Source organism: Balaenoptera acutorostrata, chromosome 8 (assembly GCF_949987535.1).
Source record: "Balaenoptera acutorostrata chromosome 8, mBalAcu1.1, whole genome shotgun sequence".
Lineage (NCBI taxonomy): Eukaryota > Metazoa > Chordata > Mammalia > Artiodactyla > Balaenopteridae > Balaenoptera > Balaenoptera acutorostrata.
The window spans coordinates 14,309,332-14,321,944 of NC_080071.1; the positions used below are offsets into that span (position 1 = coordinate 14,309,332).

Consider the following 12,613-nt stretch of genomic DNA (forward strand, 5'->3'; position numbering starts at 1 on the left):
TTTTTGGGATGGTAGATGGCATTGGCTTCAACTTAGAATCACTAGCTGCATTAGCCCCTAATAAAAGGCAGCCTGTCATTTGAAGCTTTGAAGCAGACATTGACTTTTCCTCTCTAGCTGTGAAAGTCCTCTATGGCTTCTTCTTCCAATACGAGGCTGTTTTATCAACAGGTAGAGAATCTGTTGTTTAGGGTAACCACCATCATTATTAATTAAATAGCTAGGTCTTCTGTATAACTTGATGCAGCTTCTGTGTGAGCATTTGCTGCTTCACCTTGCACTTTGATGTTATGGAGAGGGCTATTTTCTTAAATCTTGTGAACCAACCTCTGCTGGCTTCACACTTTTCTTCTGCAGCTTCCTCACCTCTCAGCCTTCACAGAATTGAAGAGTTAGGGCCTTGCTGTGGATTAGGCTTTGGCTTAAGGGAATGTTGTAGCTGGTTTGATCTATCTAGACCACTAAAACGTTCTCCATATCAGCAATAAGGCTGTTCTGTTTTCTTACTATTCGTCTGTTCACTGAAGTAGCACTTTTCATTTCCTTCAATAACTTTTCCTTTGCGTTCACAACTTTGCTAACTTGCACAAGAGGCCTAGCTTTGGGCCTTTCTGACATGCCTTCCCTATTAAGCTTAGTTATTTCTAGCTTTTGATTGAAAGTGAGAGACATGCAACTCTTGCTTTTGCTTAAACATTTAGAGGCCATTGTAGTGTTATTAGTCTAAATTCAATATTCTGTCTCAGGGAATGGGGAGGCCAGAGGAGATGGAGAGAGACGGGATAATGGCTGGTTAGTGGAGCAGTCAGGACACATAATGTTAAGTTTGAAAAATCGTGAGAATTACCAAAATGTGACAGAGACATGAAGTGAACAAATGCTGTTAGAAAAATGGTGCCAATAGACTTGGTCGACATAGGGTTGCCACAGACCTTCAATATGTAAAAAATGCCATATCTGCAAAGCACAATAAAACAAGGTACACTCGTTATAATTAATGTGAAGAATTAAGTATGGCACTATTAATGGAACTATTTTCCTGGATTAAACAAAGGGTTCTAGAAGGAAAGTTTTCTCTTTGCTTTTATATAATAATAGTTTTGGTTACTGTTATAAATTTTGGAAGCTTAGTAACATTGGGTTACTTATGGTGAAATATATTTAATATCTTCTGGATGTAGGTATTGTTGATCCAGCAAGTTTTAAGTCAACATTTTTTTTATATCTGGAATCTCTCACTGTTCTTCAGTTGCTCACATAGATGTAACAGCTATGATTAAAATATAAAGAGCTTGCTTTTTGTGTGTAGTTTGTGGAAGTACATTTGCTATCATTTTTGTCATTTCCTAAGTAATTTCGAAAGTTAAATTTCTCAAGCTTAAAACGGTCATATTTCACATAATCGATTGTAGAAAACAAGTATAACAAGAAGAGTATACTGTTTGTAACAAGAAGATTGATTACCATCTCCCATCTTTCTTCAGGGAACTCCTGCTTTGTTCTTAATTCAGTTAATTTTCAATAATAATCTATTGGAATGTGGTGTAGAAGATGAAAGGTAATTTTAAACAAACTATTTTGTTTATCTTGGAAAGTTTGTCATGTGATGAATGATATTCTTTTGACTTACACACTCTTAAATTTTTTAAAAATCAAAATAAGAGTTGGGATTCATTTTTTGTTTTTTTGTCAGTTATTTTTATAACCTTGCTATAATGTAATTAATGTATTTTTGAAGAAAGTACAGTTAATGCATAGTTGAAAATTTTTTTCTCCAGGTTTTTTCTCAACCTGGAAACACTTGTAGACTGTGTTCTTTCTGGTCCAACTTCACCACTAGCTTTCAGTGACTCTGTCTTAAATGTTATTAATCAAAATGCAAAGCAGTTGGAAAACAAGGAGCATCTTTGGAGAATGTGGAGTATTATAGTCACCCCATTAACTGAATTGATAAATCAGGTATGATATAAGTTAGCTGCATGTTTCCCCCAAATTTAATATCTTCCCTTTTTTTCTTCCTTGTTAGAGCACAGGGGTATATGAATAGAAGTTTGTATTTGAATGGAAGATATTGCATATTTTTTTCTGCAGGATTGGTTAATTTTCTACTCTTTAGATTAGTTGATTTCATCGTGTTACTGCCTTATTCAAGAAAATATAACTTAGTGGGGACTTAAACAGTCCATTTTCTCCAGTAATTAGAAAGCCAGAAGGCTTACGTGATATATACAGATTCCCCTGTTTATATCTTGGATTCTTTCATTTGTACTATGGGGAATAATATGGGTATCTTGACTAGACTGTATATTCTTAGGATCTCATGGTCGATGGGATCCTATGTTGGTGATTACCTCAAAACCATATTGTAGTTCCTAAATCATTAATTGTTGAGAGTTGACTAACCCTTACGTTTAATTACTTTAAAAAGTGCCAATATTGGCAGGGTATAGAGCTCAAGTTCTGCCACTATTAATAGTTCATCAGCTGCTTTATTAGTCTTTAAATGGAATTATTCTTTGGGAAATAGTCTGTTATAACTCTCAAATGGAGTGAAGACTCCAAAGAATTTATTGTGTGGTTATACAGTAGCCCTTATTTTGGCTGCTCGAGCCAACACTCCATTAAACATATTCTTCCTGAAGAAAAAAGTTTATGTTCCTAAATAGTTTCCCACTGTTTAAAGGATGCTAGAGGCCCTTTGTATAAGTCCTTGCTTGAATCTACCTTCTGTGTATAGTAAAAGATTTTGGAGTCACCTTTGGGATTCTTTTTTAGGACTTAAAACACAGTGTGTTGTTTCCCAGGGTTGCTTAAAAAATTACCATGAACTGATGGCTTAAATCAATAGGAATTTATTTTTTTATAGCTCTAGAGGCCAGAATTTCAAAATCAAGGTGTTGGCAGGTTTGGTTTCTTCTGGAGCTCTGAAGGAGAGTGTGTTCCATGCTTCTCTTAGCTTCTAGTAATTCTTGATGTTCCTTGGCTTGTGGATGCGTCACTTCAGTCTCAGCCTCCATCTTCACATGGCATTCTTCAAAGTATCTTCTGTCTATTCAACTTCCCCTTTTGTTATAAGGATGCCAGTTATTGGATTAGGGCCCGCCCTAAACCGGCATGACTTCATTATTGCATGATTACATCTGCAAAGACCCTATTTCCAAAGGTTACAGAGGTTACGAGTTCACCATCTGTTGAACATCTTAACATTGGAGACACAATTCTACTCACTACACATAGTAAGATGTTACTACTTTGGGCTAGAATTAGATGGTAATTTGTCTAACTTCTTCATTTTTCTTGTTTCAGACCAATGAAGTCAATCAAGGTGATGCCTTAGAACATAATTTTAGTGCCATCTATTGTGCACTGACTTTACCAATAAACCATATTTTTTCAGCACAAAAAATTCCAGCGGTAAGGCAAAGTTTTAGTTGATGAATTTGCATTTTTCTGAAAATATTATGTCACCCTTTATAATGAACCCCTACAGTAATTTTACCTAAAACAAGACTTTCTTATGACCTATAATCAGCTTAGGAGAAAGGAAAGTGGTGAAGGAAGAGAGAAGTTCCTCTGGACCTTTGATAATTGCTGGTATTGTGGCATTATTATATACAGTTCTTCAGTTAGAGCTCTGTGGAGGTGGGCAAACTCACTACCCTCTACTAGTGTCCTCTTTGACATCTTAAATGTTACCATGTTTTTAAAATGTTAAAGATGTATTCTGTTAGGTGTTTTGATGTGTAGATGTGTTTTCTAAATTTCTTTTTTATTGTTACTAGGCCACCATGAAGACCTTACTTAAAACTTGGTCAGAATTATATAGAGCATTTGCTCGCTGTGCAGCTTTGGTGGCAACTGCAGAGGAGAATTTGTGCTGTGAGGAACTTTCTTCCAAGATAATGTCCAGTTTGGAAGATGAAGGCCTTTCAGTGAGTTTATCCTGATACTGACCTTTTTTGCATGTAAAGGATTCTTTTCAAGTAAACAGAGATAACATTTGTGAACTGTCATTTACTAATGCTTTTAGTTTATAAGTAATGAAGTTAGTGTATAAAACGAGTAACAGCTTTGCGAGACAGTTTTGTGTCTTTGGACTCTAAGGTCCATGTATCAGGACCATTTAACAGTGATGTGCTTTTACTACTCTGTTGTGTGTCTGTGCCGTTCTAGATGAACCATACAAGGACCTTACTGTCCTGGACCTTGCTTTATCATATCTGTTAGCTCTTTAAAGTCTACCCTCTAGAAGTTTGTAGATCTAAAAATGTAGGTTCCTATTCACTCCTTTCCCTTACTCTATAAAAAGAACAACTGCTGTCAGCAGTTTGGTATGTATCATTCTAGAATAGACCTCTTTCTACCCATAAGTTACATATCTATACTCACATATGTACATGAATACAGTGTTCTAGCCAGTTGAAATTTATTTATTACTCTGAAGAATGTTTTTTTCCATCTGAAAAGATAGATTTCTAGCTCTTAATAGTGGTTACCCCTGCGGAGAAGAGTAGAAGTATTTATAATATTCTCTTTTTAAAAATATTGACATAATTCTGATTATGGAATTTTGGTACTATAGTATTTGTCAGAGCAAATTTAAAAATGTAAATCAGATTAAAAAACACTTCTGTAGCTTTTTGTTGCATTTGGAATAAAAATCTGAACTGCTTACAACTGCCCTTGAAGCTTGTGCTTCCTTCTTCAAAGAATCTTATTTAATTAGTCTTGTTAATTTCTATCTGAGCATCTTGTTATCAAAATCGTTTGTGTACTTCATTCTGTAACTTCCCCCACACTCCATGAGGTTAGGGACTTTCTATCTTGTTGATGTATATCCCTGGCTTTTATCTGGCCACCTAGACAGTGAATTTGTTGAAGGCTTTTATAATTGTTAGGGAGAAGCTTGACCCTCAGTTTTCACCTTTAAATTATTGTCTTGGGTAGGCTTACATCTTTGTTCTCTTCTGCAAGAAATGTAGAATCAAGTTTTATAAAATACCCTGTTGGGATTTTGCTTGTCATTGGTTGGTTTAATTGCATTTATAGATTAATTTGGAAAAGAATTTACATCTTTATAATGTTGAGTTTTTCTATTAAGGAATATTTATTTAATTCTAAACCAGGCTTGCTTGTTTTTTTGGAATTTTTTTTTTAATAAATTTATTTATTTTTTATTTATTTGTTTTGGCTGAGTTGGGTCTTCGTTGCTGCGCGCTGGCTTTCTCTAGTTGAGGCGAGCGGGCGCTACTCTTTATTGCGGTGCTCGGGCTTCTCATTGCGGTGGCTTCTCTTGTTGCAGAACACGGGCTCTAGGCGCACGGGCTTCAGTAGTTGTGGCACGTGGGCTCAGTAGTTGTGGCTCTCAGGCTCTAGAACGCAGGCTCAGTAGTTGTGGTGCATGGGCTTAGTTGCTCCACGGCATGTGGGATCTTCCCAGACCAGGGCTTGAACCCGTGTCCCCTGCATTGGCAGGCGGATTCTTAACCACTGTGCCACCAGGGAAGTCCCGATTTTTTGGAAGTTTTAAAGCTGTTTTTCAGCTGTACGTATGGTCTCTTCGCTGCCCATATTTGGTTGCTGCTGGAGTATATGAGATCTGTTGGTAATGTGCATTTCTGTATGTTAAACCAAACTTGTGTCCTTGAGATACCCTTCTTGGTCACAGTGAAAATCTTTTAAAACATTGTAGATAAGTGTTTTAAAATTTTTTGCGTGTATCTTCATTAGTGAGATTGGAGTTCCTCATTGTCCAATTTTTGTATTTTGGGAATAACAGACATGTATGTGACTGATAACTCCTTGCCAAATATGTAACTAAGTAATTAGTTAGAATTTTTAGGTTTCAGAAAATTTTTTATCACAGTTTTGAAGATACTGTTCATTTGTTCATTTCTGTAAAATTTTTCATTTTTACAAAATATGCATCTAAGATTATTCTTATTTTTGTTACTGCTACTGTTACAAATGCATTGTTTGGTACTAATTTTTTTTTAATAATTTTTCATACATTTATTTTGGCTGCACCAGGTCTTAGTTGTGGCATGCGGGAATCTTTTAGTTGCAGCATGGTATGCAGGCTTCTTAGTTGTGGCATGAGAACTCTTAGTTGCAGCATGCACGTGGGATCTAGTTCCCCGACCAGGGATCAAAACCAGGCCCCCTGCATTGGGAGCCTGGAGTCTTACCCACTGGACTACAGGGAAGTCCCACTAATTTTTAATTTTTTTGTTATTAACCTCTTTTTTAGTTTGTAAAGTTTTTGGGTTTTTCTCTTGCCTTTAGAATTTAGACATTTCACTATGGTGTGTCTTGAGGCATCTTTTAAACTGTTTTAAGTACTTGGTAGACCCTTTCAATCTAAAGAGCTGTGCCTTCATCTCAGGAAGAGTGCTTAGATCTTCAGGTGTCATCTTCTGTGTCTATTACTTTTCTTTCTTTATATCTGTTTGTGTTTTGCTTTATTTTTGGTACTGCTTTCTGGGAGCTTGATACTTCTGTTTCCATTCTTTTTCTGTTTAAATGCTGAGGTGTTTTATAATAGTTTTATTTTTACATTTATGTTTTTAAGTGGATATGATTTCCTCTTTGAAGGTAGTAGTTTTCTTCTGTTTCTTTTATTACCTCTTTCCTCATGGATTAGTTCTATTGGTATTTAGCACACCTTCTTCATATATTTGTCAACAAAGGTTAATATTGAACAATATTGGTAGCTGGAATGTGTTTTCTAACCCAGGAGAGATCCCCTGTTTTTCTGACTTTGGTAGCCAACTGTAGTTACAAGCAAGCTTAGCCTTGTAATTGTGAGCAAGAAGGAAGCACTGGAGCTTTAACATCTTTTCTATATCAGTGTGTAGGTCATCATCTGTACTGAACCTTCCATGTGGTTTTCTTAGGTTAACTGGTGGCTCTCCCTTCCTCCTCTCGGTCCTTAAAGTGACTGGGGGAGGTTGTCTTTAGTGGCAGACATGTGAATTAGTCCAATTCAGACAATTAGTCCAATTAGGCAGTGAATTGGACAAGTGAAAGGTAATGGAGAATAAAAGAAGAGCAACTGTGTTATAGAACTTTAATTTCAGTAGTCTTTTAATTACCCGTTTGATTTTTCTAATGACCATCATATCTTTTTCTCAGAACCCTCCCTGTGTCTTCTGTTACTCAGTTTCTTCTAGGAAAGCTCACTATTTTTGAGGTGTTCTTTGACTCATGGTGCTGGGATTTCCTTTGTTCTATTTTCAGTCTCCCTTGCCCCCTGTCTTTAAAAAAAGTTTCCAGAAAGATGTCTGATGCTTCTAAGGGTTTATTTTTATTTCATTTGGATTTGAAGAGGGAGGAGGAAAGGGTATCGGGGAGCTTTAGCAACATTTCACATTTTGTTTTGTTTCTGCTGGGTTTAGTGAACACTTCTGTAATTTTGAAGAGAAATTTGGTAAAGAATCTAATTTTGAACCTAGCTCTTCCATTCTCAATTTATTGGTTTATATGCTGAGTTTTGTGGGCATCTTAAAGCTGAATTATTTTCCATAAACACTGAGAAACAACAAAAAGGTATAGTACTTGGCACACAGCAGTTAACTGGGAAATATTCGTAACCATATACTTAATGTACCTTAAATGGTATAAGCTATGACATGTGTGTTACTATATGTTATATGTGGGAGTTAAAGTCTTATATTTTTGTTCATGCTTATACTTTATATAAATCATGCCAGTAGTTAAAAGATTCTAATATAATACTTAATTATTCTTTCCTAGAATTTATTGTTCTTGGATAGGATCACTCATATTATTACTGTAATGGTTGATTGCATCGACTTTTCACCATATAATATTAAGTATCAGCCCAAAATTAAATGTAAGTATTTTATTTGCTTACCTAATATATCATAAACATGGCTCTCTGAACTGTTGTCAGGGCAAATCCTAATAGCTTTTCCCATCTCATTTTACCTACTTTTGATGCTGTGTAACCATGTTAGTTACTGTGCTAGTAGCTCACATGCTTGCTCTCTTTCCTTCTCTGTGTGTGTGTCTCTCTCACCCTCCCCCCCAATCTAACTCCTTTTTATGATGCAGAAACATAAATATTGTCCTATTTAGAGATTGTCTAATAATACAGATGATTTTACTTACTCCATCTGGTACAAGGGATTATCTGTACAGAAAACTTTGACGTTTGTTAAAATGTTCTCATTTGGTAGCCTGATTTGAAATAATCATTGAGTTGACATTCAACTGCATAGAAAATCATGGCAGTGATTAATCAGTTATGGTTTTACAGGAAATTTAAAATGATGCTAAAAGTTTAACTCAATTTTTACTGTATAAAATTGGACAATTGAAATCATAACAAGTTGTCTTATTTTTATAACTATGTTCCTTGGTTAATTCTAAATTATATTGTAATAAATACTGAGCTATTTTATTCTACTAAGTGGTTCTTTGAACTTATGTATTTCTACCAGTGATTATATATTTTCATACTGTATAGGAAAGAACCTTCCAGTAATGAAAAAGGTGGATGTTTAAAGGTTACCTTTCCTGTTTAAAGATTGGGCACATACTCGGTTTTCTTTTCTTTTGGGTTTTTTTTTTTTTTTTTTAAGGTTCATATCCTTTTTTTTTTTTTTTTTAATTTATTTTATTTGTTTATTTTTGGCTGCGTTGGGTCTTCATTGCTGCGTGCGGGCTTTCTCTAGTTGCAGCGAGCAGGGGCTACTCTTTGCTGCAGTGTGTGGGTTTCTCATTGCGGTGGCTTCTCATTGCGGAGCATGGGCTCTAGGTGCGCAGGCTTCAGTAGTTGTGGCACGCGAGTTCAGTTGTTGTGGCGTGCAGGCTCTAGAGTGCAGGCTCAGTAGTTGTGGCGCACAGGCTTAGTTGCTCCATAGCATGTGGGATCTTCCCGGACCAGAGATCGAACCCATGTCCCCTGCATTGGCAGGCAGATTCTTAACCACTGTGCCACCAGGGAAGTCCCTCAGTTTTCTTTTAATAAGATCTATCTTTGATGAATTAATGTAAAGATGACTAGAACATAAAATATTTTTAGGGTATTTTGTGGGGAGTTTTTGGCTTTTTTGGGGGGTGTTTCAGTTTTAACTAAATAGTAATGTAGAGAAACATGTTATGTGACTGAAGTGTATTACAGGTCAGAGCATCCCAGCCTCGATGCCACAGAAATGGATGTGCTTGAATTGTTTTTTTTTAATCTCAGCCCCCTTTTGGGCTGAGCAACACTTATTCTGATTACCTCTTTGTCCGAAAAATAAAATTCTCTAAATATCTTAACTATAAAAAGGTTATATAACAAATGATATCAGAAATTATTTTGTAAGCCACCGAAGTTTGACAAGGCAAGACAATGAGCTCCAGGTTGACATAATTTTACCTATTTTGTTACTTCTGAAAAATTAGAATTAACTGAATATCCATTCTATCCATGATCTATAAACCCAGAATTAGAAGTCTTTTGTCTTCATTCCTTGTCTTGCAAGAGGTGTTCTTGCTGTTTAAATTTATGGAAACTAGGGGAGATTTCTAAAATCTGCCAGCAAAAGTTGAGGAGGAAAGGAAACAAAAATTAGAACTAGTTGAAAGAAAATTATTATTATTCATAAATATGCATAAGGATCACTTTGAGAGTTTTTGGATAACTTTTTATTTTGTAATTTGTTTTAGAGAAACATTGCAAAAATTATACACAGACACTAAACATTCTTTACTCAGATTCCTCAGTTATCAGTTGATTGCTTTTGTCTTATCATTTTCATCCCCCACTCCCCTTTATACTTTTTATTTTTATTTTCTGGAACCATTTCAAAGTACTTATAGACAAGTCTTTGATCTAGAACATTTCCCAAGTCTTGTCTTTCACAACCTTTAAAAGTGAAGAGTACAGGGCTTCCCTGGTGGCGCAGTGGTTAAGAATCCGCCTGCCAATGCAGGGGACACGGGTTCGAGCCCTGGTCTGGGAAGATGCCCGTGCACCACAACTACTGAGCCTGCGCTCCAGAGCCCGTGCTCCACAACAAGAGAAGCCACTGCAATGAGAAGCCCTCGCGCCGCAACGGTGCTCACCGCAACTAGAGAAAGCCTGTGTGCAGCAATGAAGACCCAAGGCAGCCTAAAATAAATAAATTTATTTTTTTTTAAATTAATAAATCTTTTTTTTAAAAAAGCAAAGAATACAAATAAAGTTACTTTTTGAGAGTCTCTCAATTGGGCTCTGTCAATATTTCTTCAAGATTAGATTGAGATTGCATTTCTTCACCGGGATACTACAGAAGTATTTTTTTCAGTGCATTATGTCAACAGGAACACAAGTCAGTTTGTCCCATTACTAATGATGTTAACATTTACTATTTGGTTAAGATGGTATCTGCCAGGTTTTGCACTGTAAAGTTAATTAGTAAATACTTATAATTAATAAGTTAATGTTTTGTGGCAGGTACTTTGAGACCATGTTAATATCTCGTTAACCCAGCATACTTTTACCCATGAGTTTTTCAGCCACTGGTGCTTCTTGCTTAAAACACTGTGATGTTTCCCAAAGTGGTAGTTCATATTGTTTCATTTAATTACGTTACATTACTTTGTACCAAGGAGTTTATCTCCTTTGCTTTAATTACATTAATTCTAAAAGCTGTCCCCATTTTAATTATTTATCTCATTATGTTCCCATAATAAACCATTCTACAATTATTTATCAGGCCACTAAGCACCAGACACTTACAGATGCAAGTGACATCCTAATGTAAGATATAGCTTCCTTTGTCCCCTATTTATTTTGTTTTTATCAGCATGGATTTCTGTTATTCAGTAGGCTATAATTTATTATTAAAATTTAATGTTTAATGTTCTTGTTGGCATCTATGACCTTTTCATATGTTTCTATTATTCTTTGAGAACTTTGACATAAGATGTTTATATTTTTCCCTGCCTCAGCCTGGAACCAGCCATATCTCCAAGGAATATGGTTCCTTTTAGCTGAGAATGGCATTTAGAAACCAAAATCTGTTCATTGCTATTCAGGTGTCAATGCTTCTGGATCTCTGAGTGGACAGAGGTGGGAAATACATTGGTGTGTTTGTGAACTGCACAGTTACCTGTTTCTCTAGATTTACTTTCAGTTATTTTCTCATATCATAAGGTTTATTCTAGTTTTGGATATCCCTTTTCTCTATTTACCTGCCTCAGTATATATACTGTTTGATCAGTCTCTTGTATGTAACTGCTCCCCTGACTACGGGCTGTCTTCAGCCTCAACATACTAGCCAAGAATTTCTGGGTGGCCTTTCCAATTTAAATTATTCATGTATGGGAAACTGATTCTAGGGAAGAAGGTTGACTTCCTTTCAGTAGCAACACTTGTTTTTCATTTCACCACATGATATTTTTAATTAATAAGCACTGAATTAGAGTTTTCTCTTAAATCTGAGATATCTTAACCTTAAAAGAATGGATTCTTTGAGGGAAACAAAGGTAATTTTGGAATAGGTACGATTTTCTTGACAAGACATAATGGGTTTACCCCTGGAGAGAGATGGAGTCTAAGAAGGGTACAAAGGAAAGTTGGACAGATACATCTTTTTCTTTAAATCTAGGCTTTTCCCCTTGTATTATTTCTGAGGATTTGGATCTCTGACTTGTTCAGTATTAATTTGTGGGGTTTGGTGTACTATAGATGAGCCAGGAAGCAATGATTCTAAGGGAAATCTTGTTTCTTATTTTTTAAATGGACTTTAAACTTTTAATTTTGGAGCACAGCTTATATAATTCAGCGTTTTCTTACAAATTAGTTGTTGAAATTCTGAGACTATAAAATAAAAATTTTAATGCATTTAAAAATTCCTTAGAGAAAATAGAGTCATTTTTCTGGAGTTCTTATTCTAGCTCTGTCAAACAGTTTTCCCTTGTCTCTGATTCTCTTTTAGAGACAATGTTGTAGTGATGTTTATCCACTAATGGTATTTCATTTTAAGATTTGTGGGTATCACCCTACAGAAACACATGTATTAGATGTAGATGTCATGTAAATGTGAGACATAAATTGTAAAGATGAACAGTGACACTTTTCAACACACTTGAGTTTTTAATAAGTTTAATTTTATCCTAGCACCACAGAGACCTTCGGATTGGTCCAAAAAGAAGAAGGAGCCCTTGGGGAAATTGGCTTCTTTATTTAAACTTATTGTGAGAGTGATCTATCCTTTCCACACTCTGAGCCTCAAGGAAGTACATTCTGATACTCTCCTCGCTATTGGCAACTCAATCACCAGCATTCTTTCCAATGTACTTGGACATATTTCTTTGCCTTCTATGATCCGAAAAATGTTTGCAACTTTAACAAGACCTCTGGCATTATTTTACAAAAACTCAAAGTAAGTATTTTGGCTTAATAACTTTGATTTAAACATATATAACTAGATTTGGGTAGCAAACGTTTATTGTTTTCATATCAGCTTTGCTGTTAAAGATCTTAATCTTTAAAGTTTAGTGGAAAGGGTAATATATGAAACTATGCTTTTGTTAAAAAGATAGTTCAAGTAATAAGTATGAGGTAGAAATTGGAAGTCACTTTATTTTTCATGATTAATCCAACCCTCTTTTTACT

The 12,613-nt window shown here is 35.5% G+C and overlaps 1 protein-coding gene across 5 annotated transcripts in view; it reads left to right on the plus strand.

Annotated features, from left to right (window-relative positions):
* The window catches only part of RIF1 (replication timing regulatory factor 1), a 52,620-nt gene that overhangs the window by 21,125 nt on the left and 18,882 nt on the right, over positions 1 to 12,613 (plus strand). For all 5 annotated transcript variants that reach the window (XM_007183054.2, XM_007183056.2, XM_007183055.2 and 2 more), the window contains exons 17-22: positions 1,485 to 1,558; positions 1,779 to 1,959; positions 3,307 to 3,414; positions 3,783 to 3,932; positions 7,756 to 7,855; positions 12,116 to 12,380. In XM_007183054.2, coding sequence (XP_007183116.2) covers positions 1,485 to 1,558; positions 1,779 to 1,959; positions 3,307 to 3,414; positions 3,783 to 3,932; positions 7,756 to 7,855; positions 12,116 to 12,380 — 878 coding nt within the window. The remainder of the gene's footprint in view (positions 1 to 1,484; positions 1,559 to 1,778; positions 1,960 to 3,306; positions 3,415 to 3,782; positions 3,933 to 7,755; positions 7,856 to 12,115; positions 12,381 to 12,613) is intronic.